The sequence below is a fragment of the Gavia stellata genome, unplaced genomic scaffold (genome assembly GCF_030936135.1).
Source record: "Gavia stellata isolate bGavSte3 unplaced genomic scaffold, bGavSte3.hap2 HAP2_SCAFFOLD_549, whole genome shotgun sequence".
Classification (NCBI taxonomy): domain Eukaryota; kingdom Metazoa; phylum Chordata; class Aves; order Gaviiformes; family Gaviidae; genus Gavia; species Gavia stellata.
Window position 1 is genome coordinate 13,195 of NW_026776668.1, and position 25,596 is coordinate 38,790.

The 25,596-nt window shown below is 44.2% G+C and overlaps 1 protein-coding gene and 1 long non-coding RNA gene across 2 annotated transcripts; one reads left to right on the forward strand and one right to left on the reverse strand.

Moving 5' to 3' along the window:
- Positions 1-402: 402 nt before the first annotated feature.
- On the reverse strand, positions 403-11,625 carry LOC132321194 (F-box only protein 15-like). The gene is made up of 5 exons (XM_059834763.1): positions 11,555-11,625; positions 8,062-8,304; positions 7,579-7,788; positions 6,473-6,602; positions 403-462 (listed from the first exon to the last, which is right to left on the reverse strand). The coding sequence occupies exons 2-5, from the start codon at positions 8,244-8,246 to the stop codon at positions 433-435; spliced, it is 555 nt and encodes a 184-aa protein (XP_059690746.1). The 5' UTR covers positions 8,247-8,304; positions 11,555-11,625; the 3' UTR covers positions 403-432.
- A 7,287-nt stretch (positions 11,626-18,912) lies between these two features.
- Positions 18,913-23,378, forward strand: LOC132321195 (uncharacterized). Its single transcript, XR_009484705.1, has 4 exons — positions 18,913-18,991; positions 19,852-19,974; positions 20,354-20,442; positions 22,992-23,378. It is a non-coding gene; the product is annotated as an uncharacterized LOC132321195 (long non-coding RNA).
- The last annotated feature ends 2,218 nt before the right edge of the window (positions 23,379-25,596 follow it).

Below are 25,596 nucleotides of genomic sequence, written 5' to 3' on the forward strand. Positions count from 1 at the left end.
TATTCTAGAATAATCTGAGGTGCTGCTGCTAAACGTCCCCATTTCGTGTGGCTGGGTGCAAGCGGACCTGTCAGACAGACCGAGAGGAGCTGTCAGGTACTGGTACTTGGAGGATACGCATACAGGAAAAGCTAGGAGAAGGCAGAACAGGCTACATGTGGCTTTCAGTCGGGTCAAAGCATCCCGCACCATCACTAAGCACGAGTGGGAACACGAGCTACCGCTACACTAGCTTGTGAAATCTGGACTAGGTGTCAGCTAAACAAGGCATTCCTTTCTACCAGGTTTTGCTTCCATTCAACTTCTCACCTCCAGAATACTCTTTCTTTGCAACTTGTGTTTCTTACCATCAAGCTTCAAAGACATCTAAGAGCGCATCCCTGCCCTGTATCGCAGAGAAGCCAACTTGGTGACCAGTCTGCTCTAGTCGCCTCACCTTAGTTTCAAGCTTGTCAGAAGATCCTGCAAGAGACGAGCAGCATTACTACACTGTGATACAGAAGAACAATAACACAGAGCGACTCACTTCTGGGTTGCCAAACACCAGAACGCAGCAAATTCTGCACTTAGCAGGGAAAACAATGTGCAAGCCAGCGCACTTGAAACTAGACCCTACAAGACTTTCTCAAGCGTGAGGGCAGCGGGGCCTCTCTGAAAGCGAGTCCCCTCCTCCCCCTGTGAGCAGCAGGGATGGAAGGGCAACTGGCACCCACACCACCAGCAAAGACACGCTCATGACACTGCTCTGAAGAGATGACTCCACACCACCTTTTCAGTCAAGCTTCACAAAGCTGGGCACTGCTAGAATTAAGCCTGCTCCAGCAGCTCCTGCTTGGCTTGGCGGTGATGTACATGGCCATGGGTATTTCTCAAGCCAGACCCCTCCTCCCCATGTCCAGCACAGGATGATGGGAGCTCCCTGAGCACAATGCCCTTGGCTGGTTTCTGCCCCCCCCCCCAGCCCCCCAGCTGTAGCTCAGGGTAGGGCAGGCAAGCCCTGCCCAGCCCTAACGGCCCCTCGCCTCAGCCCCAGCCCCAGCCCCGGCCCTGGCCAAACCCCACGTGAAGCCAAGCCTGGGGCAAGCCCCAGCCCCGTGCTACAGACCTGCTCCGGCCCCTCCTGCGGAGAGCTCGCTGAGGCACCTCCGCCCTAAAGCAGCCCGGCTCCAGCCAGGCCCTGCGCACAGCCGCCAGGCTGCTCCCCTGCGCCGGGCCGGGCCGGGCCGGGCCCTGCCTCGCTGCTGCAAGGGCAGCTCCTACCGAGGGCGCTCAGCGACAGCAACACAAGCAGCTGCCCGCAGGAAGGCCCCGGCCTCCACCCTCAGGCGGGGCAGGCAGAGGCTGCACCCCTACTGGCCACCCAGCCTCTCTCTCCTACAGCACAGCGCCACCCCATTGGCCAGCAGCCTCAACACCTCTGGGCGTGGCCAATGGCACCCACCCTGGCCCCCGTTGCTAGGCAACAGGGCCGGCAGCCCCAGCTGGGCCCGGGGCCTCCTGCCAGTCCCTGCCCGGCCTGGCCCTTCGGCAGCCCTGGGCCAGGCCCGGCCAGGCCAGGCCGAGCCACCCAGTGCTGCCCACCCTGACACAGCCCCGACGCGGGGGTAGCCAGAGGGCTCAGGGGGCTCAGGGCCACAGGGAGGGCTGAGGCTGCGCGCAGCTCGGTGCAGGAGTGGCAAGGCCCAGCCGACACTGCCTTTGGTTCCCCCTCAGCTTTCCCCCCCAGACAGGAGCCTCTTCCCAACAACAAGACGGGCACACAGCCAGTCAAAGCACAGGGCCTGGGCCTTGCAGAGGGCACCACAGCCACAAAGTCCTCCTCGCCGCTGACCGGGGATTTCGCCAAGCCCCCTAACGCTCTTCCACCTCAGTATCAACAACCTGCATCTTGGAACAAAACATCAAGGAATAAACTGGGAATACACTTGGTAAAACTCCGTAGTTGAGTGTGCGGAAAGCTCTTCTTCCCTTCTTGTCCAGACACAGCTTTGGTTCAGCACAGGCAGAATACGTGTCGCGGCATCCACAACGACACTGTCTCATGGAGGCCTTCTTTAAGAGACATATTACTAACCAGTTACAGTGTGAGAGGAAACACTACATCTCCAGAAGCCATCTGCTCATCTCTAAAACACCCCACGGATATAAATGATGGTCTTTGTCGAGCACTTTGAGGTCCGCCCATTACAAGCCCAATAGCAAAGTTCAGCATTTCACTGTTTCAGCAACTACTCTGAGTCCTTGAGCACTGACACAGGGAAAATACTCCTCGAAATTCCCACTGATGGGTTTGCTTCAGCTTCGTGCATAACGTGCATAATTCAGTTCTTCCAGAAACAGCTCTGGAAAGCTCTCACATTCTGGTATTTCCCAGGTTTTGATCTTTCCCAGTGCAGACGTGCCCTTTGGCAGTGCCGAGCGTAGAACAGCCCTGAGGAAAACCCGGGAGCAAACCCCGGCTGTCCGAGGGGTTGCCGCAAAGAGCAAGGCCTTTCCTCAGGGCCCAATTTAACAGGGTGACTTCATGGCAGTTTGTCCAGTAGTTACTCCAGGCACGGGTTGGCAGGGAAGGGTGACCAGAAGGGCTTCTGCCAAACTGGGAAAGCCTGAACAACAAAGTGGAAATCATGGGTATTCTCTTCTTTTGAGGGCGCAACCATAACTTGGGCTGCATCTTGCTAAAATGGAACCTATTGGACCTGGAAGAGCTGGGTGGGGCTGGTTCAAACTTGCAGCCTCCTGAGAGAGAGAGACGCACGTCTGGCTCCGTGGCGGAGGGGTTTAGGGCATCAGCATCGCAGCAGGAAGACACGAACTGCACCACCCGCCTCTCTCCCCTCCTCCTGACTGCTGGAGGTGCCTTATGAAGACAGCAGGGAGGCTGGGCACTCAACTCTGAGCTCATCTGACGTATGACTGACTGTCTCTGACGTCAGGCATTTGTTTCTTGCCTGACCACCACAAAGGGAGAGGGACCCCACTTTGATAACTGGCCCTCACTAAACACAGACGAGAACAGGCACAATAAAAGCTGCAGGAATCATGAAAACAAACGCTCGTGCTGAATGCACTCAGGCCGGTTTCTGAAAAGGAAAGTGCGTCTGTGGTCCAAGAATGTGCACCAGCCCCACTGGCCCCGCAGGGTTCAACCGTGTCCCCAGAGCAACACGGTTTGTCACGGCAGGATGGTGAAGAATTGATAAGAAGCGGGAGGAGGAGCAAAGAAAAATGAAAACAAATTGAAAAGTCATTAATTTCATTGGAAAATGAAATCATGTTATTTCAACTCGTGAGTTAAATTTCCATTCCCACCCAAAAAAATACTTGAAAAAAGAAATGATCCAATAGTTTGGGTGTATTCAGGCAACCACAACAAAAAATGACAACAAAGAGGGGGCTGTGCAAAAAGAGCAACAAATCAGTTTCCTTCTCTGACAGCGGAACAGCTTGTCAAGGGCAGGTACCTGGATGTGGACTCCAGAAAGCCTCCACACCCTCGCACCTGGTGTTCCATAAGCAGGCTAACGGAGGTTAGTCTCGATCAAATCACTGAGGGCTGATGGAATACTGCTCCCAGAGTCATGCCTGGGCTGGGGTCTCTGCTGACACAGTGTCCGTTTCTGAGGATCACCGTTCCAAAGAGATACATGCCTATCAGAGGCACCTGGAGAATACGACTAAGAAGGATGAGGCTTTTGGAAAACATGGTCTCTGAAGAAGGATTAATCACAGGGTGAATGGACTTGTTGTTTAAGGTCAGGAAGAGAAGGCAGAAGAGAGCTGTGTAAGGGCCTCTAAATGTCTCAAAGGATGCTGCAAAGAAACAGGGAATTGACTTCTCCCCATGCACCGTGTTGAGGACAAGGAGGAATGGGCTTAAAATGAAGCAAAGGAAATGCAGTTGAGGTGTTATGGAAGGAGAATTCAGAGGCAGGTGGAAAAAGATCTATGGTATCATGAGGGAAGAGAAGGAGAGAAGAAGGAATTACGGTTTGCGCCTCATCATGCAAGAAACAGAGAACTTGAAATGAAATTCACCCTTGGCAGATTGAAAGGAAACAAAGGGATGTGGTTCTTCACACCTCAGGCAGTGGAGCTGTAGAACGGACTGCAGATGTTGTAGGTGCCAAGAGCAGGTAAATTTGCTTTTGCGATTACATATCTGACTGGGAGCCCGCAGTGATAAAAAGGTCTTGCTACTTTCAAAGAAAAGGCTAGTAGCTCCTGAGACCTGCTTCAAGAGCCATTCACAGGATACCCCCACAGGATACCGAGTGTTTGTGCTTGGGGAAGGTTACGGTCACAGAAATCATCAGACCCTGTAAAAAACACCAACTGGATTCTTTCTGTATGAAACAGCTTTGGCAAACAGTAAGCCACCGGCCAGCAGAAGCTGATATTCTCTGAATGCAGAACAGCTGCCCATCGTGAAGGTTTCGATTTTCAGTATGTACAATTTTTGAGAGAAACTTCTGACACACAATTGGCAAAAGATTATCCTGCAGCCAAAAGCAGCCCAATGCCAGCTTGCAGCAATGTCCGCTTTATTTGAAGCGGAGAACATTTGGCACCCAACTGAAAAGCTTGACTGCCCAAAGAAGTGCCAAATTCACATGGCTCCAGTCATCTGCCCATCTTATACTAAAATGTTCTAACTCAACACAGGCCAGATTTCTTTCTAGAAAGCTCAGGAAAGTGGTGAACACGCTGAAGCCAAGATCTTCCAACAAAGTCTTTAGAAACCACAGAGCCACAGTTACAGGTTTTTCCCACAGTCTGTTTGTTACACGTGTGCAAAAATACAGTCATCAGCTGTATTTGAGCTCTTTTTCAGCTTTGTGGTGAACTGAACACATTTCCAGGGATGTACATGCATGGAAAGAGGTACTACTGCAATTACAGCCAATATACCGTAACTGTTGTTGCAACGTTACCAGTGGTTCGCTACGGTGAGACTGTTCTCAAGTGATTGAGACAACCTGTATTTAACTACTGTACATCAAGAGAACCAAAGAAATGACACCTAAAAGGAAAGCTGGTAGCAGACTAATGAAGTCTGAGACTGCTCTAACTCAGAAGGACATTCAAAAATTTTTAACATTATTACACCCGTCTACAGTTAACTGTCTAATGTTACTCTGCCCACAGAGAGAATAAGAACAGCTGTTCAGAAAAGTAAGCAGGAAGAATATACTGGAGTGAGGCACTCAGTGCTTAACAACTTTGTGGAACTTCATGATGGCGGAACCATTTCCAGATGCTGAAAGAGTTCTCTTTCCAAGCACGGGAAGGGGTAACGTGCTAGCATGACCATAGGGACACCAACGCAGGGACACCATTCTACTAAACTTTTGAAGATACGAAAGAAACGGCTCTTCACTGATCAGAGCTTTTCAGAGATTGAGGCAACCCATAATAGGCTCACGCAGGACAGCCAGGCTCCAGTTTTCTAGGAAATGGACACCTTTAAGGAAGAGTGAAACAAATATCCCTTCTGTGGTTTTAAACAACTCCTCTGCTGATTGTGCACATTTGAGGTAGCAAGAGTTTCCCGATGGAAACGAGACACAGCTCACAGCAACTGTTCACAGGTTCCCTGAGGGTAGTTCCTTGCCAGGGCCAAATAATACAAGTCTATGTCAGTAACGTGGCTGGGGGAGGAAGAAAGAGCTGCCACCTCCGAATTCAGTCCAAGAGCAGAGCACCCGAGGCAGGCTTCCATAGCATCCAACCGTATGCGACTTCAGGCAGACACCTAGGGCTCTGGGTATCCAGTGCAATGACGCAGATTCCTTTAGAGTAGAAGTCTACTTCAGATGTTCTGCATTGCTCTCTAAAGACATTCATCTCTACACACAGCCTGCAGAGACTAACCCCTTAACTTAGACACTGAATACCAAGAATTGAGTATCCCCAAAAGGGCTCAATTTACAGCATTCCTACTGCGGGAGCAGGATACGACTACCCGGTGATGTAGATTAAAGGAAACCACTAGCAAAGTTGCCTTGTGGGAATTCATCACTTTGAGTGATGGGGACAGGGCAAGGCATGAGTCAGGGGAAGAAACACGTCTCTCCTCAAACCATTCAATTTAAAATATCTTTAGGATGTCAAACTCTGGCATGTGAAGACTGCAAAATAAATACAGTTGAACACAGAAGTAAGACGAGTACAGTATCTAATACACTATGACACATAATGGTTCTTTGAATTAGAGGTGGATTTTTCTGTTTTAAAAGTACAGATACTCCTGCGACAGCTCTTTAGAATACAATAAATCATCAACTAGCTGTCCCTACCTGTATTTCCTTGTTGTAAGTTTAGACAAGAGCTTTCAAAACTCAGAGAAAAAAAGGAAGATGAAAAAAACCAAACCCCAAACCCTAAAAAACTCTCAAAATCCCAAACTACAAGGCAAAAGAATCTGTTTCTTCAAGTCATAATAAAGTATTGAAACAAAATGTTATCTTACCTTCCAAAGTCCTACGACGAGTCCTGGATTCAGACTGAAGAGCTGGCCAAGCTCATCAGCACCAACGGCTACACTACTTTCAGTCAGGTTAGCAAGATGGTATTCAGCAATTAAGGAACGTCGACGAGGTCTTTGAAAAGAAGAGACAGAATGTAGCAACAAGACTATGTCTCCTTATTTATGTAAAAGTTCAGCCCAATTTCATTTTTCACTCTGAAGTCTGACCAACAGCACATGATGGAAACAGTTTGGAAAGCATTCAGCATGCACAGCCATAAAATCACTTTTAAACAACTACAGCATACGAGCAGGATCTCAACACCTAACAACTGAAATTCACAAAGGTGAACAACATTTCACAAAGGTGAACAACAATTCTCTCTTTTCAGAGCTCTACTGCTAGGGGGTTTGTGTAAGCAGCATGTAGCTGATACTGTATGTATTAAAATGACACGTAAGACAGAGACATGTGGAAAACTCCTTGACAGCAACCAAATACGTACATACCTCAAATACACACTTTTAATTTAAACATCTTTGCTCAGAATATAATGCCAGAAGAATATAGTACACACTTAAGTTACAAAACAACAGCTATCCCACATTGTGCTGTGGGCTATTTTTTTTATATGCATATACTTATATTGTACACGCAGCCAAACACCAAGTTCCCTCCATTCACATACACACCTATCCAACAGAAAAAAATAAACCTTAGTAACAGAGATCACCCCATTGTAGCCATCAGCAGTTCCACTCTCAATGTCTCACATTAAATTCTCCTAGATTTACATGTTTGTTTCATGCTCATTTCGAGCTATGCCTTAGATTCAGCTTGCCAAGGCAGGACCTATCAGTCTGTATCTTGCATGTCAGTAGCTACATTAACCTATGAATTCATGTCAGAGCTTGCTGGATTATACCCATCTCTTGCTAAAAAGCCCGAGCAATGAAGAGAAGGACACAGGCTTTGGAAGAAATATTACAGAGAGGCTTTCTAAGAAAGAGTTAACTTGTTAAGTCAAACCAAGGCCAGATAGCTCCTACAGACACATTATCACCCAGTTACACCAAAACCCCCTCAAAAATCCTCTATTAACACTCACCCATTCTTGCTGGGAGCTCTGCTTTGCTCAGGAAGCAATGGCATAACTCCAAACAGTTTCAGGCTTGACAGGATGTCTAAGCATGGCCAATTTGTACTATACCAAAGTATAGTAACAGATGTGTCCTTAATCGACAGGTTTGTCTTCTCCATTACGTGTTCCTTTCCATTTTTGTCCTTTAGAACAATTCTCCACCTCAAGCCAGAGGCTCTGTTATTTAGGAATCGAGAAGGGAGAGGGGTGTTTAAAAAAAAGATTCTCAAAGTGACAAAACTTAAACTATGCTTCCAACAGAAATTTAAAATTTCTACTAACTGCTACTTGTGTTTCTCAGGCTAGGTCATTTATAGGCTATCATCGTATCTTCCCATTATGATACATATTTTATAGTTCTACTTCCCTATCCCCCCAGCATTTTCCAAGTCATTAATACTCTGTACATTGTTCTCAAGTCAACATCTTCTGTGACAAGGCATTGCTTACTTCATAGCTTCTTTGTTTTTACATGGAAGACCTGTAGAAGGATCTACAGGTTTAACAAGTCGCCTTACTCTCATTTTGACAGCAGCTATTTGTTTGAAGAGGTATTCTTTCTTCCAGTACCCAGGCTTTCTATCACGTAGAGCAGCGCAGCCCAAGGAAACAGTTTCTGGTGGTTCAGACTTCATTTTCCAAATTGTCCTTTTTGGCTGAAAACAACCGGAATAGATTTTCAGCCAGATTCCACTGAAAAGAAAAAGAGAATGAAGAGGAAAACCACATTCATGTCAAGAAGAGTTACTTAATTATTCTTACATGCATGTCTCAGCTACCACTGAGCATAATGTTAGCAGAAAAATAATTAAAAAAAAAGTTATTCAGTTCATTCTTACAATATGCCAGGAAGGCACATAAACATCTCAACCACACACACAGAAAATGTTTGATTAGTGCTCTAGAAAGTAGGATCAGCGGATATTGGGAACTTCCCGCTCTTTTATGCCTCTCAATAGCACACTACAGTACGTGGTTTTTAAAAAGCCTTCCTTCCCCTTGTACTGCTACTTCCTTCATGGACATTCACTGAAGCAGTGAGGAAGACTATGGACGACCACCAGAGCACCTTAGACAACCACCTGTGTACCTGAAGGCGCATGCGTCACGAGCATTTACACATACTAATGAGTTCTCGGAAATTGTATGAATATTTAATTGTTTCTTGGAAATATGATGGATATGTATACTTTGATTGTATACAACTTCTGTAGCAGAGAAACTAAACACGCACACTAGGTGGAATGATCCCCTGTGCATCCAGCGCTGCAATAAAGAAGTGCCTGCTCACCTACATACATTGTGTAGGTGAGTTTTTATATTACAGATTTGTAACAGTTATCACAAAAAACCAAGCATATTTAACTGCTTCATCCATCAAAATACATTCAAGAAGCTTGGGCCAAAACCCATCCACTCCACAGAACCAGAAACCTATAGATGCCAACAAATGCTGATATGACTACCCGCTTCACAAGTCAGTTCCTTCTGTGTCTGACTATACACGTTCGGTTCCGTTTTTTGGAGAGAAAGTACTGTTAAGTGGCACACATACTGAATTCCCTTCCCAAACAAACATTTGGCTCACGGTATTTGAGAGGTCCCAACTCACCTGCTTCCTCTTTTTCACAGGAGGCATTACTTGTCTGTACCATGGGAGTTTCTTCCTCCAGGGTGTATCTGAAAGGGAGCACTCTAGCAGGTCTGCAGGCATATCTAAACTATACAGGGAGTCATGCTGCCAAGAAACCAAAACCAGTTTTAGAACCAATAAAGCCACCATCAGCTATATAGTTTTCAGAACATGAACAAGTACCATGGTACAGCCCTACGCTGATTGCATCTGGTCCACACATTTCTGCATGGCTCAGACTAACAAAGAAGCTTTGTGTTCCCACAGGACGGTATGCAAGATTTGTTGAGAACACTGCCTACCTTCACACTGTAAAAGCAGATACAAAAACAGGTTCAGCTCTTCTGCTGGTTTCCCTTCACCTGTTTTTAAGCTGATGCAGTTCCTGATTTTTAATCAGCATCGCTGTTACCGCACGCTCTGTATATTGCAGATTCACGCTGCGCTCTCCCCCCAGACAGAGGTAGGCTTTGCTGTGAAAAACTGTAGCACAGCCCTCAGTTTTCACCTTTGGATATAGCCACTCTTGAAAGCAACAAAGGGTTCTTGTACAGAAAGAACATTTTTGAAACAGGTGAAAGAAAGGCAAGGAAAAAAAGAAAAGAAAAAAGACTTCCGCGTCTCTTGAACAGAGTTCAAATCAAGAACAGGGTAGAAAATCCGCCCAATAAACAGGGATAAGGAATAATATTAGAATAAGATTTTTGCAACAAGTCATAAAAACTTATTTCTATCATTAGAAGACATCATTATACCTATGCCCAGTTTCAGCTAAGCCAACTTACAAGGCAGGTTGCATTGTTACAACTCCTAGTTAGCCATAAAAGTCTATCCGATGCGTCTTTTCTACCCTCTTTTTTTCTTCAATCTTGCAATTAGATAGAAGACACTAGAAACAGTGCTTGACCATTTCCCTTATAATGAAGCAGTAACTGCAAGTAAAGGTCACATTTAATTTACTAGACCCAGAACTTCATTCCAGCATCTCTTCAATAAGTGTTGGTGACTCTAAAGCTTAGGAACGTACAGGAAACAGGCTAATCAAAACACTTATTTAGGTAATAGCTGTCCAAGATGCTGTGACAACAGACAATCTTTCACCTTAGTGAATATTTCTATCTTTTCCTCAAGTTTAGAACAGTTTGACATTAAACTAACAAATTCTAGCAACAGAGAGAGGCATCGATTTAGAAAATAGCTCTTGCAAAACTTTTTTTTTTTGTTATTTTTTGCATAGTGCAAACAATGTTAATTTCAAGAAATGTTTGAAATTTGGATTATGTCAGCAATACCTACTGAGTAACTACTTCACTGTAGAGTACAAAAAAGATTAAATCCCTTCTTGACATTCTAGCTGAACTTCCCAGATGACTCACTGTAAAAAAAATAACATGCTTTCTTAAAAAGGGACTGACGAGAGATACTCGAGAAATGTTGGAAAACTTTCTATATTGGCATCTCCTCTATAGAAAGGTGGACAGCATGAGCAATAAGTTACGCACTGGATGCTAAAAATCTTAACTGCCACTTTGTCAAGAGCAAGACTCTGCTGTCTTTTGTTTCACTGCACACCTTTGACAGGCGATTGACTCCATTTTCTCTGTACCTTCCTCCTGGCTATTCCTATCTGCAACTAGGATCTTCCATGAGCTTTCTCTTCTTAAGGCTGAAGAAACCCAGTCTTCCCAGTCTCTCCTCATACATCGTGTGCTCCCAAACCATCTTGGTGGCCCTCCGTTGGACTCGCTCCACTACATCAACCTCTCTCGTTTTGGGGAGCCCAAAACCGGGCGCAAGCTGGCTCACTGGACACAGCACTCCAAACGCTGTCTCACAGGTACCACGAGACCTGAAGGATCACTCTCCCAGACCTGCTGGCTACACTCTTGCTAGCACAGCCCAGGATGCAGTTTGCCTTTTTTTGCTACAAGAATACATTGCTGACTCCTGTTCAATTCTTGTCTACCTGAATCCCAAAATCTTTTTCTGCAAAGCTGCTCTCTAGTCAGGCTGCCCACCCCCACCTTTACCACTAGCTGGGGTTATGCCAACCCTAGGATTTTGCATTTGCCTTTGCTAAGTATCATATGGTTTCCGCTAGCCCTTTTTCTAGTCTTTTAAGGTCCCTCTGAACCACAGCACTGGTTTCTAGACTATCAACCACTTCCCCCAGGTCGGCATAGTCCACAAACTTGCTGAAGGCTGGAAGACATCCTGTCTTCCAAGTCCATTACATAGATCAGTCCCCGTGTGAAACCCTGAGAGACATTATCAGCAATCCAAGCAGGAATAGAGCACTTTCATACGCACTTGTGGCCAGAAGCATCACTATCTTGAGCAGAAAGGCGGTTGCCCTCTTCACCACCTCCTAGTCTCACATACAGCTATCATACTTGCAATACTTGCACTCAGCTCCAGCTTCATTATCAGCCTATAAAGGAGAACATTCAAGAGATGGATTTGTAAAAAGTTACTTGAGCCAGAATTTGTAGCCAGTATTTTTGTTCTGTTGAACAAAAATGACATTTCCAGAGGTACGTAAATGTATCAGCTTAAAAAGAAGTTACCTAATTTCACAAAAAAGAAACCACACTGGATAATTTCTGCCTACCACCCCAGCACTGGGGTTTTTTGGTTTGTTTGATTTAATATAGGCATATACACACACACAAACTAAATCAAGACATCGATTTAATAATGACCAGAAACTAGCAGGCAATTTCCTATACAGTTCCCAAAATTCCTCTGTAGGTAATTCCTGTCCCAGCTATGGCAATTTTTAGTCAGTTTTTAGTTCTCAGTTTCAGATTCTAGATGTAGACTGATTTCTAGTCTCAAGTTATGAACACTTCATTTTCTAAAAAGAGAAGGTATCAAAAATTTTAGGTAGTTCCTTCCTTCGCTGCACTCCATCTTTCCTCCATGTCTCCCAATAAAATTCCAAAAGCACACGACAGCTGTCCAGATCTTGACAAGCCCAAAGTAGCTTCTGCAACACCATGCATTAGAGAGATTAAGATAAAAAGAAGTTAAATTTAAGAAAGCCGTAACAAGGCAACACCGAGAACTCATTTGTAGTCTTACAAAAACAGCTGCCACAAAGAAGGCTTTTTGGACCAGCAATCCACTTGTCTGTGAAAAGAGCATACCCACTCCAGAGTTGCGCTACTCCTTAAAGAATAACCTGGGTTCCCTCCAATAGTTCAGCACTTGAATAATTCAGTATCTAGTTTCTACTTAGACAAAAACAGAAAGATCAACTGCGAAACAGGAAAATGAGATGTAACTGTTTCATGATATCATGAGACATTCAAGAAGAGAAACAAGCATTTTGTGAAATCAGGAAGAAAATACTTCTAGTAAAGTGTCAGGAAAGACAACTTTGCAGTCTTTCAGTACAAGCAGGATGCAAGTTTAAATGCGAGACAAACTAAAACTTGAATTAATTAATAAAATTTAAATTTTTATTTTGACTAATTGTAAGTTACACAAAAGCATTCAGTCAATAATCCTCCACTGAAACACAACATCAATCTGTGTTTTCAGCTTTCTACAAGCTTTTCTTTCAACACATTTTTCATTAAGGAGATGAAACGTGGCCAGCACAACCACAAGTTTGGGGGTTTTTTTAGGGTTGGGGAGGTGGAACAAGATGACAGGGAGTGTTTTAAAGTATTTGGAAGGAAACGAAAAATAGCATCTTCAGCCCTTTCAAATGTACAAGATACAATCCTAGATCATCCCGCCTCCATCATACTGATCATCCCTCCCAAAACAAAGGATCATTCACATGGAGTAGTTCACCTCTGCTCCAGCAGCAAACACACTCATCACTAAGTGACAACACTTCTCCTTCCTCTCTCTCTCTCTCGCACTTGGGTTCCACCAGTTACAATCAGACAACCAGCTAGATTCTGCCCAAGAAGTAAGATCTTTCCCTTCCACTCCTACGGAAACTTTTCAATTCAGTTTAGCAAGCAAAATGCCCACAAAAGGCACTGCATGACATCTATCAGATGGCTGCCCTGTCAGGAAAACCTAACCATTCTGAAAGCACTCATCTTGTAATCATCCTCCTTAATGCCAGGAAAACACTTTACCTCCTCACCTTCAAATCAGAAAGAGATCAAAGGGGCATTTTAAAAAAGTGTAATTAAGACTAAAAACATTCAACAACAGCTTGACAGCTCTGAACGTTCACTCCAAAAAACTGAATTATGCGACTTGTCCCATATTGTTACCTGTCATTTCGTATCCATATGCAGCCAGCTGTCCAGCCATATATGCACCATCTGAATGACTGTGAGAACATCCCCATGTACGAATCCAGATTCTCTGAGCACCAGGAATAACGCTGATAAGTAAAAATTAACGAAGAAGTTAAAAGAGGAACACGCTTCCCCGTCAGGGCCACTGAACAGACTCAATTAATTGTAATTCTTCAACTATAAAATAAGCAACACAAACAGTAACGACTCCAAAACAGGCAGGGAAAAACATTATAATTATGTGAGTTTAGTGGAGCGGGTAATAGATCTGGCTGGGATAGAGTTAACTTTCTCCACAGCTACCTGTATGATGCTGTGTTTTGTATTTATGACTAAAACAATGTTGACAACACACCTGTGTTTTAGCTATCGTGGAACAGTGCTTGCACAGCATCAAAACCTCCTGTTGCCCACCGTGCTCCACCCCACCACAAGCAGGCTGGAGATGGACAAGAGGCTGGGAGGGAACATGGACAGAATAGCTGACCCAAACTGACCAAAAGGATAATCCATACCAGATGACATCATGCTCAGCAATAAAAACTGGCGGTTTGGTCCTCCCAAACTAACCATTGTTCTGAGACTGATTGGGCATCAGTCTGCTTGTGGGAGGTGGTGAGCAATTGCTTTTGCATCCCTTGAAGTTTTTCCTTACTCTTGCCTTCACTTAAACTGTCTTTACCCCAACCCACAAGTTTTCTCGCTTTTGCTCTTCCAGTTAGCTCCCTCAGCCTACTGAGAGGAGGGCTGAGCAAGTGGCTGGGTGGCTGCTCAGTTGTTGGCCAGGGTCAAGCCACCACAAGTGGCAAGAAAAGAGTTTTAGAATGGAGAATGTACAAGAGCTGTAGGATAAGAAGAGATTCAGTACGCTGCAGTTGTATTGAAAAAAAACAAACCAAACAACTCACTTTCTGAAAATGATCATTTAACAAGGGACCTTCAAGTGACTGCACTGAAATGAGGCCACCAGCAAACAGTTAGAGCTAAACTGCAGCCTTTTGATATTATGGCACCCATTGACCGGAGTTCCCTCCATACAAGGCACCTTTATAAATTCTTAACTTAAGCCTGCCACCAGCCACACTAACGTCTGAAAGCTCATATCCCAACCTTTCTGGGCTACAGAAGCAGCATGGCAGATGTGCACCATGGAGCTGGCACACACAATGGTTTAAGAACCAACAAAAAATTCTGCAAGAAGCTCTCACTGAAACTCCTGGGATAACTGTGCCAATGAGCTAAAGATGCCAGTACAAGAACAACAGACATCCTGCAACACCATCCTTTGCCCTGCCCACATCTTTTTTTATCCTCCCCCACGCTTCTTTTTTTAAAGCTACTTCCCCTAGCTAGAAACAAAAAATTGTTGATGGCACATTAATGATCATTAGACATGTGCAACACGTGTTGCACATGTACAATGTATTTAGCATTCCTACTGTCTAAACAACGTACATTCAATGTGCATTCTTGGGTCAAAAACACTAAAATACAGCCTGTTAAATAACATACAGTATTCTCCTGAATACTTCGGAGAACGGAGTGCTAGTGTCAAGTATCTATAAGCCACCGGTTCGGCTGTACACACACTCCTGGCAGAATGGGGCTTCACATAAAGGTGGACTGTTATGCTTATAAAAATCTCTTTTGAACACTAATGAGAAACCAAAATCGAATTTCCTGCACATTCCAGACATACTTTATTTCCACCTTTATAATGCAGGGAAATTTCATCCACCAGCTCAAAATTAAGGGCGGGGGGGAGGGGGAGCAGGGGGTGGCACCAACCAAAATCCAGATCTCGGAAATGCAGTAGAAACTAGAATCGATAACTGAGTTCATTTATACTTTGATCAATTCCACTGCAGCAGAAAGTTGATTCTGCTCTTAGGGGAATCACAAGAAGGAAAAACACAAAAGATACGTTCCATAGTTACTGCATACGATTTCCACTGAAATAAAACAGTAAGTTCAAAAGAAGTCTCACTATGTCACTTGCAGGAGGATGTACAAACAACAAGTACAGCCTTTGGAAATCCCAGGTTCCAGAAGCCAGGTGGAAAGACTGAAGCAAGGAAGATGTACCCTTGGTGGAAGAGGGTCAGGTCAGGGAATACTTCAGCAAACTGGACATACCTAAGTCCCTGATGGGATACACCCACAAGAGAGAGATGGACATACTGGAGACAGTCCAACAAAGGGCCATGAAGATGGTTAAGGGACTGGAGCATCTCTCCTAAGAGGAGAGGCTGAGAGAGCTGGCACTGTTCAGCCTGCAAGAGAAAGGCTCGGGGGAAGCTCATCAATGGATATTAAATACCTGAAGGGAGGGTCCAAAGAGGACAGACACAGGCTCTTTTCAGCGGTGCCCAGTGACAGGCCAGGAGGCAACGGGCACAAACTGAAACACAGGGGTCCCTCTGAACATCACGAAACACTTTTTGACTGTGAGGGTGACTGAGCGCTGGCACAGGTTGCCCAAGGAGGTGGTGGAATCTCCCTCTTTAGAGATATTCAAAAACTAGCTAGGCACGGTCCTGGCCACCTGGCTGTAGGTGGCCCTGCTTCAGCAGGGGCTTTGCAGAAGATGACCTCCAGAGGTCCCTTCCAGCCTCAAGCCTTTCGTGAGTCTCAGGATTTTATTCTTATTTCTCATTCCAGATGGCACAAGGCTACTCCAGGACTGCATTTTGAAGAGCTCAGCTTCTATTTAGGTAATTAAGGTGAAGCAGACAATTTTTCAGGAATGTTTTACACATACAAGCTGAAGTAACAGGAACCATTTTTCCAGTCTGATTACTCCATTAATCAATATCTCAGTCATAACTGATTTCTAGAGAAAGTTTGTCTAGGACAAGAAATCTGCTTAGGATTTATTGTTCATTATCACTACATTTTATAAACACTATTTCACTCATTTTTATCTTGTATTCAAATTTTACACTATGAGACAATGAGAACTTCCACCTTATTTTTAGAAGCTGACAGTGCACACAAGATATGAGCAAAGCAACAAGATAGGGTTGATGGAAGAATTTACCTGTCACTTGGGGGATCATCGTCTGCCTGAGTATTTTTTTGTGAATTGCATTTTCACACTTTTGGAAAAACATTCTTTCTTACAAACTGCCGATCACGTGGCTTCAAATCTTCTGCTGACACAGTATCATCAATATCTTCAAGCACTGGTTCACAGGCAGCAGGCATCTTCAAGAAGCATTAGAGAAGACTGATATTAGCAAGCATTTGAATACAAAGCCAAGGCCTAGTATCTACTGCATATGTTCTCATAAAGAAGTCAGATGTATTTCTACATATACCTGCGATAGATCATATAGATGAGGGAAGGTGAGCACTTAAAAACAATCAACTATCCAGAGATATTTCCTGAGGCCCTCTTCCCCCGAGATCTCAAACACAGGCAGGGAGAAAGCCACAAACCATAGAGAGGGTTGTTTGGGTTTTTTTAATAATCTGTACCTTGCCATCTTCTAACTCAAAAACCCTGCAGCTCCTCTGACGTGACATATCCAAGATACAAGTATTCTTAACCATGTCAGGCAGCACAGTGGAATAATGAGTTCATGTTATGCGATAGATACGCTTCCACTCACATCACAGAAGAATGAAAGACACAGCATTCACGCGCCTCCTTCAGAGGTTGTTCTGGCTCTTTTATTTGTGTGCGGAAAACAGGTGCACAGTATTTCAATGTCTTCATAGTCAGAGAAATCATAGAAAAGAAAAGAAACCAAACTATTCCTAGAATTCCTGATCCCACAGGACTTTCATCTGAATTACTTCATTCATTAGGACAGCAAAATAAAAATTCCTGTCCTCAGGTACAAGGTGTTAAACAACTACACCTAGCTAACATCAAATAGCTAATTATCCTCTGGCTCATATAATACACGAGAAAAATCATTAAAATCTATTTATATTTTCCACAAGAAAGTAAATAAACACGCATCTATAGCTCCCAGCAGATCTCAAGATCCAGATCAGTTTTCAGGAAAGGAAAAAAAAGTTATTTACTAAAGGAGCCTGTAAAAAAAAAAGCTATGCATTAATTACACGCCTCACACTGGGCTGTGTGTAGTTCTTCATCAGAATAATGTCTGATTTAGCATTGCAAACTTGGTTTTGTACATGTCTCAACAGTTTACTAAGGAAATCACACAGGGGCATTTCACAGAGTTTACAGGGAAAACACAACACTTTCCTAACTGGCAGTGAAGAACAAAAGAAACAAGGCTTTAATTTCTTTAAAACCAGATTTCAGGAACAGAAATCTCAGGCTACTGGCAACACCTCAAAGTATTTTTTACAAACTGAATTACTCAAGGACATAAGAAGTTAAACACCTGTGCATTTTCCCCAGTGTGAGTCCTTCAGTCAATCTTGCAAAGTACACTTCAAAATCAAACTTCATATAACTTTTATAACATTTAACTTAAGAAGGAATATGATGATGTCACAAAGAGGATGCATCTGACAAAGATATAGAAGCGTTTAGCATTCTTCTAGATCAAAAATCCCAGGATCTCTAAAAAGGCCACAAAGGATGAACCAAAATAAGAAGCTGTGGAAAGTCTAGCAATAAAGAATATTGGGGGGGGTGGGGGGGAGGCGACATCTCTTACACTACTTTATACTGTTGCAAATATTCTGATTTTTTACATCAAAATATGATTATATACTTTATACCACGAACAGTGTGTACAAATAGGTAAAGTTATCAACTCAATACAGGGAAGGAAAAAGTTTTGATTTGTTGTTTTTTCTCTCTTCCAGAAAAATACCTGCTATAATGGAGCAGCTGCAAAACAAAGAAGCTTAGTTTATTTCCGTGGCCCCCAAAAGAACGAATACAGCCAAAAGAAAAGTCATACCTTTTGAAGCAAGGTCTAAATCCTCTTGGAGAATAATCCTGGGGAAAAAAAAGAACAAAAAGACATGGCAGGAACGAGCAGAACTGGTGGACAGAGAACCACGAGGTGGAGGGGGGAGGGGAAGGGGGAGGGAGAAGGGGGGAGGAGGGGGGGAGGGAGTAAAGGGGAGGGGGGGGAGGGAGAAGGGGGGAGGGGGGGGAGAAGGGGGGAGGAGGGGGGGGAGAGGAGTGAGGAGGGGGGAGGGAGAAGCGGGGCGGGAGAAAAGGGGGTAGAAGGCCTCCACGGCGAGCCCCGGCTCTCACCCCGCCGGGCCCCGCACGCCCTCAGCAGGGCTCCGCCATCGCGGCCGCCGCGCCCCGCCTCAAGCCCCCGCGCGCGCGCAGCAGCGCCGCGACGGCGGTCGGCAGCGGCCAAACCGGTGCACGCGCTCTGGGACGCAGCCTCGCGAGAGAGAGCGCGGCTGCGCCGCCCGGCGGGGTGGGCAGCGGCAGCGGCGCGGCAGCGCGGGCCTGCCCGTCCCGCTGCGCGACCGCCGAGGGGTTTGTCCGCCGGGCCGGCGCTCCCGCTCCTTTCGCCGGTGGAGTGCCGTACGTGGGGGAAGAGCAGAGCTGAGGCCTGGCCGGAGCGGGGCGGGGGAGGGCGCGGCGGGCGCTAGGGCCGTAGGAGCCCTCACGGCTGCTCCCGTGGCCGCGGCGCCGGGCCGCCGTGCTGGGAGCGTCAGCTGTGGCGAGGGGGAAGGGGAAGTCGTGGAGCTGGAGAGGGGGTGTCCTCCGGCGCTGCCATGGGGTGTCCTCCGGCGCTGCGCCGTGGCTGGGTTTGCAGCGCAGATCACCGGCGCCGGGGCATCTGCCGAGCGCCAAGGCCACGCGTCCTCCGCGCTTCGTTTCTCCGCATCCTTGGAGACTCACCTCCGTTTTGAGTGAAAACTAGGTCCGGCAGTAAAAGCCAGTTAAAGCACTTGGATTCGGAAGTTTCCGCGTAATGACGAGCTATTGATGCCTGCCATGCCCACAGCCCTTTTCTTTTTAATCGCTCATTTCCTCAAAATACAATGCTGGTAGCAGCTTTTCTGTTCAGTCAGTCTGGAAGATGTTGGTCCAAGGATTTAATATTAGATGGCTAAAGTTTCTGGCATTGTTTCCCGCCAATATAGGGCTAGTAGCAACTTTTCTGATTAATGTTTTGGAAGCCATGAGTCTGGCTGTGGATGGGTAAAGCCAGGGCTCTGAGCAGACAGATTGTTAAAGGTACTGCTTCCTTCTTGATCAGCGTGTTCTAGAGGGCAAGCATAATGCTATTGCTTTTTTTTTATATACACAGTTAACCTAAAAAGATTATTGATACTGCCTCTTTAACATATTTATTTTATTTTGGGGTAGCCTGCTTTGGGGTGTAAAAATCACCATTTCTTGTAATTGTGTTTCAAACATGAAGTTTCTCTCTTTAGAAGGAGCCTTTGGAATCATGATTCTATTCTCCAGATAGCAGATGATGGTCTCCCTCGAACTGGAGGAAGAGCGAATGAACGCCCTGAGCGTATTCCATGCTAGGCCTATCGGTGTGCCAGCAGGTAAAACTTGGCAACTTCTACCTGTGATATCGCTTCCCCTCCCTCTCCTTTTTCTTAAAAACTGGGTCTCACTTTATGTCACACTGACCTGACAATGTTCACAGGCAAAAAAGGGATAACAATGAGAACAAAGTAACAGAGATTTGAAGAGGAAAAACTGGGACAGAAAGTAACAAGCACTTAATTTAAATCAATCTTTAAGAACAAATCATTCTAGGCAGGACTGAGCACTATTAATATCACCCTGGCCTCATGATAGAGTCATCCTTACAGCTTAAGATACATTTGCCTTTGTGACTGGTCTTTGTTTAAGCACACAAGTACTTTCCAGAGGTACTCTCAGTGGGACTGAGTGATGTGTAATTCATTATTTTTGCAGCATTTTTAGCCCAGAAGAAAATGGAGGAAAACATCTTAAAATCAGTAGCCGCATTGATCTGCTCTAGACAGCCTCCTTCATAGTACGGGGTAAGTAGTCCTTGGTATGTCAGTAACGACAATCAGTATTATAACTGCTTCCTGATAAGGTTAGCGAGTCCCTTCCTTCTTCTTTTCAGTTTTCTAGGTATTTCATATGCAGTCCTTGAATTCAACTTCTCTGTTCTGGGAGCACGGCACTGCACTACCTCACAGTTATCTCGACTAGCCAAGTGTTACCGCTCTGGTTAAACAAAACTGGGCTGACATCAGTGCTGTTTTATGGTTGACTCAAAAAAGCAAAGCACAGATAGCCTGCTAGACGTATCCAAAAATCTCCCGATGGCCCAGACTGACAAAACACCACTCGTGAAGGGGAGGCAGTGAGCTCCAAGAGCAGCTCCCAGGCAGGAATAACCTGTGAGTCCCATACCTAGTGACATAAACAGGCCGTGCTGATCAGTTTCAGCATGATCCGGCGGAGTCCTTACTTTGTCCCGCTGCCAAGAATTCATAATGTCAAGCAGCCCTTGTGCCAGCACAGTCCTGTTCAGTCCTAGGATGTGGCCACAACATGGAAGACACCCTTTAAGTGCTTTTGAAGCTCACAAATCTGAATTGCTTTGTAGCATATTCGTAATACATCAAGCTGCACACAGACTGCTGGTAGTGCAGCAGGTAGCAAGGGAAGCAGATGATTCCCTACCATCTCTCGACCGCAGGAAGAAAGCTTCTCTGTACCCACCTGGGAAAACTGCTCTTGAAGAGACAGCAGCTGGCAATACAAGTTCCAGTACTGGCCTTCTATAGACGGGCAATATACATGCTCCAGTTCCTTGAATGTCCAAAGAAGAGCTTTAGAATACATGCTTTCCAAGTTGCCGGCATACCGTACTTCCTGCTGAAGAGGGGTGGTAGGCTCGGAGACACCGTTTGAAGTCATTCCAGGTTTTTGCAGGAGTTGGAAAATACAAAAACTACTAGGAAAATAAAATGCAAACCTCAGTTTTAGCTCATGGTTAGTAGAAGAGAACATCCTTAGTTGTTTTAGAGCATCTCAACCACTGTCCTTAGGGAAGGGAAACAGCCAGGGAAGTGAGGGCCCAATTTTTCCATGACAACTTTCTTCTCAGATAACTAACATGCAGTTCTGGGTGGAAAAGTAAGTGGGAAGGCATGCAGGAAAAAAATGGGGAATCCTAAGATTCCTCTTAGGAGAGTCCTGATTCCAAGATAGAAGAAACTGGATTCCTTCTTCTATTCCTGCAATTTAGGAGAATTTGGCTGGTCGTTTGTCAGCAACATTCAGCGCCCTTCAGAATTGAGAGTAACCCGTTTTTTTCTGTTAGCTGTGCCACTTTCTCCCTGTCAAGTTTTAGAAAGAAAAAAGTGGGTAAAGAAGCTCCTGAACGTAACAAAGGCAAAGCATTCTGTTGATCTTTGCTCAGCTGTAGAGTAATATCCAGGCAGCTTTTGCCTCAGCAAGGAAAGGAAAATGGGGAGATGAATTCTATTTGTTTATGCTTTAGTTACTACCACTCCATGACTTTGCTATAGCTGCTCTTGGTTCACTTAACCTTGAGAATTGTTGGCTCCAGGAACACCAATGGCATGGTGCATTAACTGTGTTACACACAGGAAAAAATCAGCGTATACTGCTAAATTTGGTGCTTCTAAACATGTAGCAATGTCTCATGCCAGAAAAAGTACCTTACATATCTTTTGTACTTTCTTTCTACAACAAAAATGTCCATGTCTGCATCAAGACAGTGGTGTAACTGACTCTTTCAGGTATAAGTCAAAAAAGAATAGAAAGTGATGGTGTCTCATTTGTAGGTGGACAAGTTCTCACTGTAGGTTCAAGGGCAGGAACACCGCCCCCCCCCCCCCTTTTTTTTTTTTTTTAAACTCCTCTCCTGTGTGTAAAGGAGCATGTAGCTGCCTATCATTCAGGCCAGTTTTGCCCGATTTCTCAGAATTCCTTTCCATCTGCTGGCAGCCAAGGAATGCAGCGCATACGGGCCCCAATAAAGCCTCCCTGAAAGTAATATTTGTACGCTGAATAATGTTGAGGTACACTGCGCTAGCTCAGGGGAGCAGAACTAAGTAGTTGAACGGGCTGGTTTTTTCCTCCTGCAACTCAGCACATCCCAAGTTTACAAAGCAGCTACAGAAAGCAGAGAGAAAACGACAGGAGAAGTGGCAATCAGTAGCAGATTCTAAGGGCGAATAAAAAAGTGCTTATGGCAGCTGTGGAACAGAGAAACTGCAAACAGGCCAGGGAGCTATGACAGCCAGGACAGAAAGAGGACATTTATTGCTGTCTCTGCTTCAAAGGGAGAGCACAGTCCTCTAGCCCTCCGTTACTCTTTATTGGAAATGTAGAAGAACAGAGGATCTTCTCTAACCTTCCTTTCGGTACTGCTGGGTGCAGAAGTCAGAGTAGGGACAAGTGCATAAAGGGATGAAGTAGTAGCCTTCTCCTTGTGTGCGTAGAAGATGCAAGACAGATACAACTTGCTCAGAAGCGTAACATTTAAGCAAACAACCATATTACTGTGATTTTATTATCCTGATAGTTTTTTTTTTTCTTTTACTAGTTGATGGCCATGCATCTAGAATGGTGGCAGCACCAAGACCAGAAAGGGAGTACAAGTTTGTAAATGCATGTCTGGTGCAAGAGACTGCTGGAGATGACTCAGGTAACCAGAACTCGTTCTTTTCAAGACTCCTATTAGGAGACTTCTGGAGAATTATCAGTAGGAAGGTTAAAGAGTTCCTCAACAATCGCTTTCATGTCATTTAATCCTAGAATAACCCAATTTCTATGAAGTTTGCAAGAAGTCTGTTCATAATTCATGTGGGGGGATAAATAAAAATAAACCCGTGTTATCCCAACCTCTGGATCTCCTACTGTGTCTCTTTACATGTGTCTTTTATTCTTGTTTCACTCTGGCTTAAAAAAAATGCTGAACTTCTTGTTAGCATAATAAAAAAAAGGGATTGAAACATACCTGGTGTCAAAGGAGTGTGAGCACTGATAATGAAAATAGTACCAGCTGGGTTCCAAGAAGCAGCATGATAGGCACCAAGAGTAAGAAGAAAGAGCTGTATACAAATCTAAACTGTTTAAAAAATCCTTTTTATTGATTCATTACCATACAAAATTTATTCAAATTACATCCACTTGAAGTGGTGAGATCACAGCTAGAGAACAGGTCATCCTTTAATAAATCTAGTTACAAAACTCACCATAAAAGCTTTTTTTGGTTGTTGTTTTTTTTTTTACAGTATTTTACAGAGGGTTTTTTTTAAACTGGCATACAAAGCAAAGCTAAATTAGATTAGTATTTTGCCCCCGCACATTGGGGCAACTGTTTAATTTGTACAAAAAAAAGATGGTCTGCGTTAAGTCTTTGTTTTCTCTTCCCCCGCAGAAGTGCCCCTTTGTCTCGCAAATCTTCATGCTCACACAGCTTTTAACTTTCCTCTTCCACAAGACAAAAACTTTAAATACTGCAATTTTATTTACACATCCACATCTAAAAAAACTCTTAAAAAATTACAAACCAGCTAGAAAATATTCTGGCAGTGTTTACAAATTAATTCTATTGTACAAAACTGCTAGGTAACTAAAGTGTGAGTTGAGAACATACGTCAACTTAAATACCACTGCTGAATGATCTATGCCCACATTTGTACATACAAACACACACTTAACACTGTTTTACAGTTCTTTATGTGTTGCCCTTCATACATTTGTTACATTCCAAAACTCACACAGTCATACAGTTTTCTTATTAGTACTGGGACTGCTTGCCTTTTCATGTGTGAGCTTTCATAGCAGCAACTCAATGGTACCAGAAAACCTGCATACACAATATTCTACTACAGTACAAATAGTACTAATTTTCTGAGTGTGTCAGACAAGCAGAACAGTAATGGAAACAAAAGGATTATATGGGCATCATCTAATCAACATTACATTAATTTAGCCCAGAACACGGCAACGTATTTTACACGCAAAAAAAAAAATTATTTAAGACTTCTTAGAATTCCTCTCACGTTCAAAAAATAAATATTGGTACTATACTATACTCCCAAAGATCTTCAAAAAATAAATGCAATTCAGTTGATGTGGTACTTGCAGTTAGATACTTTGGAAAAAAATTAGTTCCATTTTGCTGGCGAAGAGAATTAGAAAAAGCTGTAAGCAGAGGAAGCTAACCCACTGAGATAAATATGATCTATTGAACAAACAAAGCTTGGCATAAGTGTTTTCCATAGAGGGAAAAACCCACAGTGCATCTCTAGTAGGCACTTAACACAAAGCCCCACTTAGTACCACAAAAATTTATGTACCGGTTCTAATGCACACTGGGGGCAGTAAAATTGAACTGTGCATCTTCGTTCCAGTTTAAAGAAACAACCAACAAAATCTACTTTCACGCACACACACAAGCATTTTTAAAAATCTGTGATTACTACGAGCAGTGGCAGAACTTTATACTTTTCAATAGCTGCAATATACACTACATTTACAGTGTATTTTTTCATTAAAAGCTTTTAAGGACATAAGTATTTGACCTCAGAATGAGACATATACAGAGCTCAAAATGAGCATTATGACAGCAATTTAAACATTCCCACAAGGAGCTGAAGAATCCCATTTCACGCTTTTGCATTACTTCATCTTTACGTTCACTGCAGGTACAATCCATGTTGTGACACTCAAAAGACATGCATTCTCTGCAGAAGGCACGGCCTGAAATACTATTATAAAATTGTTATTTAGGACTAAACCAGTTCATTGAGCCCTCCTCCGTAAGCCCCCTTGTCAGGGGAAGCAGAGACTGGGGGAGTGTGAAGACAAAACATTTACGGTCGCCTGCTTGCGCTTGCTGACTCACAAGGCACTGGAGCTCAGGGGCAAGGAGAAGGCCTTGCTGTAAAAGCCTTCCCTTGTTCTTTATAGTATTTCAGGGAGTACTTAATTAAAAGATCAGCACTGTTCGAGAGCCTAGTTTATTTAATAATGCTATTTGACAGTAAGTAGGGGACAACTCGGAATGATGGCAGGTTTGTTCATTCCGTTAAAACCACGATTTAGATACGGACAGCGTTTAAGACAATCAGCTGTTAGAAATTCATCCACCAATGAAGGAAGCTTCTCTAAATCGTAAGCATCAAAGAGGTCACTGATGC